Below are 3,508 nucleotides of genomic sequence, written 5' to 3'. Positions count from 1 at the left end.
ACAAGGAGCCATGTTAAGTGTATAATATAGAATATCATTGAATTTGCGATATCTTATGAACACGTACTTGTGCAAAATAAATATCATTATTAATATTATTTAAAAATTTAGGATTTGAATTTTATAATGTATAATATATTCCTAACAAATCTTACTTTTTTTTCTCCATCCCAAAACAGTTGGAAACTTTTTTTATAATAAAAAAAATATATATAAATAATATCATATCAATACACATGCAGTGTTCGTAACATATTTTACACCAGTAACATACTTATTCGAAGCAGTAGTATCTTAATTGCTATTTAGTTGCAACTTATTCGAAATAATAGTATACTAGGGATAATATCTTAATTATTTTGTTGCAACGGCTTCCTTCTCCTTCTCATCAACCTTTCTTCTCCTTGTCGTCAGCCCCCTGAGTGGAGGCGCCCTCAGCTGCTGCTGCCGGAGTTGGTGGAGGTGAAACCACCACCTCCACCTTCTTGACGCGTGGAAGTTTCCCTTTCTTCTCTTCAGCCTCTTCAGTTGGTTTTTTTTCATCACTCTTCTTTTTGTCCTTCTTTTTCTTCTTCTTTTCTCCATCTTCCCCTATTTCTTCCTCACCTGACTACAATCATCAAGCAAATAATACATTAAAATATTAATTTCTCATTTTTGTATTTGTAATATTCCCTCTCTTTGAGAAAGATGAGTTTTTATTTCTAAAAAGTTACTATGAACTTAAATAACCTTGATTTAGATAAATTTAATAATTTATATTACTTAATTAATAGTTGTATATTCTGTGAATGAAATATAAGCTTATGTATTCCCTATTATATCAAAAGATTCAACAACAATTTTGTCATATGTCCGCGATTAAAACTTCATTTGATTTATTATTATTTTTTGGGAAAAATGTAGGGCTGGGGAAAAATACCGAAATATCGAAATACCGGCCTTATCGTACTGAAAAATACCGAAAATACCGAATTTTTCGGTATACCGTAACTTTCGGTACGGTATGATGCCTTACCGAAAGATTCCGATAAAGTAACGGTATGAATTTTCAAATACCGCGGTATACCATTGCATACCGAAATTCGGTATATACCGTAAATTAAGATATATACCGTAAACTAAGGTATATACCACAAAAATATAAACACAATTATATATAAAATATAGTTTATATATTTTAAAATTATAAAATCTATTGTGAAATATAAATATAATTATGAATAAATAATATTTAATTTATTTGAAAATTAAAAAATATAAATAATATTCTAAAAACTCTAATTTTCTATTTTAATTGATTGATGTTGAAAGTCAGGTATACCGCAAAAGTAAGGTATACCGAACTTCGGTACGGTATACCGAAAATGAGGTACGGTATCGATATGGAAATTCGTCATACCGAAAATAAGGTATACCGAAGTTCGGTATACCGAAAACTTTGGTAAAGTAAAGGTATGACTTTTTCGCATACCGTATTTACGGTAAGATATACGGTATGGTGGTTTCGGTAAGGTATACCGTAAATACCCACCCCTAGAAAAATGTACTCACAATCTACTAAATAATTATATTTATATTTTATGATAAAATAAGGCTTATCTTATCATATACTAACAACTCATGAATAGAACACAAAGAAATTTGAAAGATCTCCATAAGAAACTAAAATTAAAAAAAAAAAAAAAAAAAAAAAAAAAGTAGGAAAATGGAGGGAAACTCACAGAGGAGCTGTTTGATCGCTGAAGTTGTGCAGCTTGTTCTGCAGTTCGAACATCCACTTCCAATTCAGCCGAAATCGGAAGAATCCAATCAATAATTTGTCCTGCCGAATCTAAAAGTTGTTCTGCCATTGATATTTTCTGGTAATGATCGAGATTATACAGATTGATTGCACTTTTGAAAGTTGAAAATGTTTGATTTTGAAGAGTAGGGAAATGATGGGGCTTATTTATACGAAGAAATTCGATAACAAAGGTGACTTGACGTATTAAGATTAATATTTTTAAATATAATTGGAATTTTCGACCTACACCCTTACGGCGATGCACGCTTAATTAGTTTTCCAAAAATTAATTTAACATCATTTTATCATTACATTAATTTAAAATATAATACTATCTCCGTCCCATAATAGAAGTCACGTTTCTTTATGAAACATAAAAAATACGATTAAATAAATTAAAAACAAACAAACAAATGTATTGATTTTGACACGGTTAAACAATAGATCTTATTTTTGAAAAAAAATTATACATAATAAAATAATAAAAGTAAGATTAGGATAGTGCAAAGGGGAAATGTGGTTGAATTTATTTATAAAAACTATAAAACACAAGTAAATACTCACTCCTCCATTAAAAATAGTCTTATTTGTTAACGGCACGAGTTATAATAAGAAATTAGTAAAATAAGAGAGATGAAAAAAATGGGTAAACTAAGAGAGATGAGTAAAAAGAAGTGGGTAAAGAGAAAAAGTGAGTAAGTATGAGATGATAGAATAAGTGGAAAAAGTGTAAGAGAGAATATTTTAATTTTAGGAAATGGACTACTTTCTCTGGACATTTTAAAATAATAAAATGAGACTATTTTTTTCGTGGACTATCAAATACAAAATTAGTAAAAATTTTCTTCAAATCTTTCCATTTTAGGAAATGTGACCATTTCATCTTTTAATCTTTGACCAATAAACGTGTAATGACATTTTTAATTTTAAATATAAAATAAAACTTTAAAATAGATTCATGTCAACCTACCATCTTAATTAATAAATTTTTAAATTATTTTATTAATAATATGAAATAAACATTTTTATAAATGGTCCAAAATCTCTAATTTTCTATTTTAGATCACCTATCACCTATTTCATAGGTCGGCAATTCCTTAATTTCTTTCCTTCTTCTATGCTTTAGCTAGAGTCCATGATTCTCAAATCGTTTTATATCATCGTCATGTATTATCAAGTTTTTTCATTATTTTATTGTTATTATATCTGGTCAACATTAATAAGAATGGTTCGTAACTAGTTTGAGCTTGACAAACTATATATAGCGGTAACAAGTCGACCTAATAGGAATCTAATTTATAGTACGATTTGTCAACCACAGTTTTTAGCTATTTAACACTTCATCCATTTCATTCAAAATGACTACTTTATTTTGTCCCAGTTAAAATGATCATTTTCTACATTTCGGAATAAATCATCTCTCTTCTCCTTTTGTATTTAAATATTCAACTAACTTTTAATAGTACTCTATTTTACTTTGGTCAACAATTCCATGTAAAACGTGTCACTCAAGAATGTTGTCATTTTAATTTTTGAATGAGATATTTCATAATAAAGTGTGATCTCTTTATTACTCCATACTCCCTTAACTAATTTAGGGTTTAGGGTTTCACCCTAATCCCATCTTGAGCTATGAAGAGAGAGTACTATTGAGTTAGCAATATTTCGTACGTAAGTATCATTTCTTTATAATAGTACTATCAATTAAATAGCCATAAAAGC

The 3,508-nt window shown here is 28.5% G+C and overlaps 1 protein-coding gene across 1 annotated transcript; it reads right to left on the bottom strand.

Annotated features, from left to right (window-relative positions):
• Positions 1-225: 225 nt before the first annotated feature.
• LOC125217961 (dehydrin ERD10-like) lies at positions 226-1,908 on the bottom strand. Its single transcript, XM_048119541.1, has 2 exons — positions 1,725-1,908; positions 226-610 (listed from the first exon to the last, which is right to left on the bottom strand). Exons 1-2 carry the CDS (start codon positions 1,851-1,853, stop codon positions 389-391), a joined length of 351 nt encoding a protein of 116 aa, XP_047975498.1. The 5' UTR covers positions 1,854-1,908; the 3' UTR covers positions 226-388.
• Positions 1,909-3,508: the final 1,600 nt, after the last annotated feature.

This window comes from Salvia hispanica, chromosome 4, assembly GCF_023119035.1.
Source record: "Salvia hispanica cultivar TCC Black 2014 chromosome 4, UniMelb_Shisp_WGS_1.0, whole genome shotgun sequence".
Lineage (NCBI taxonomy): Eukaryota > Viridiplantae > Streptophyta > Magnoliopsida > Lamiales > Lamiaceae > Salvia > Salvia hispanica.
Note: the sequence above shows the minus strand (reverse complement) of the source record. Positions and strands in the feature narration are given on the sequence as shown.

What these genes read in the sequence shown, in the direction of transcription:
- LOC125217961 (XM_048119541.1), bottom strand. Translation starts at nt 1,853, where the DNA reads ATGGCAGAACAACTTTTAGATTCGGCAGGACAAATTATTGATTGGATT. An exon ending in AGCGATCAAACAGCTCCTCT is followed by an intron (nt 611 to 1,724) that starts GTGAGTTTCCCT and finishes TGATGATTGTAG; the next exon opens with TCAGGTGAGGAAGAAATAGG.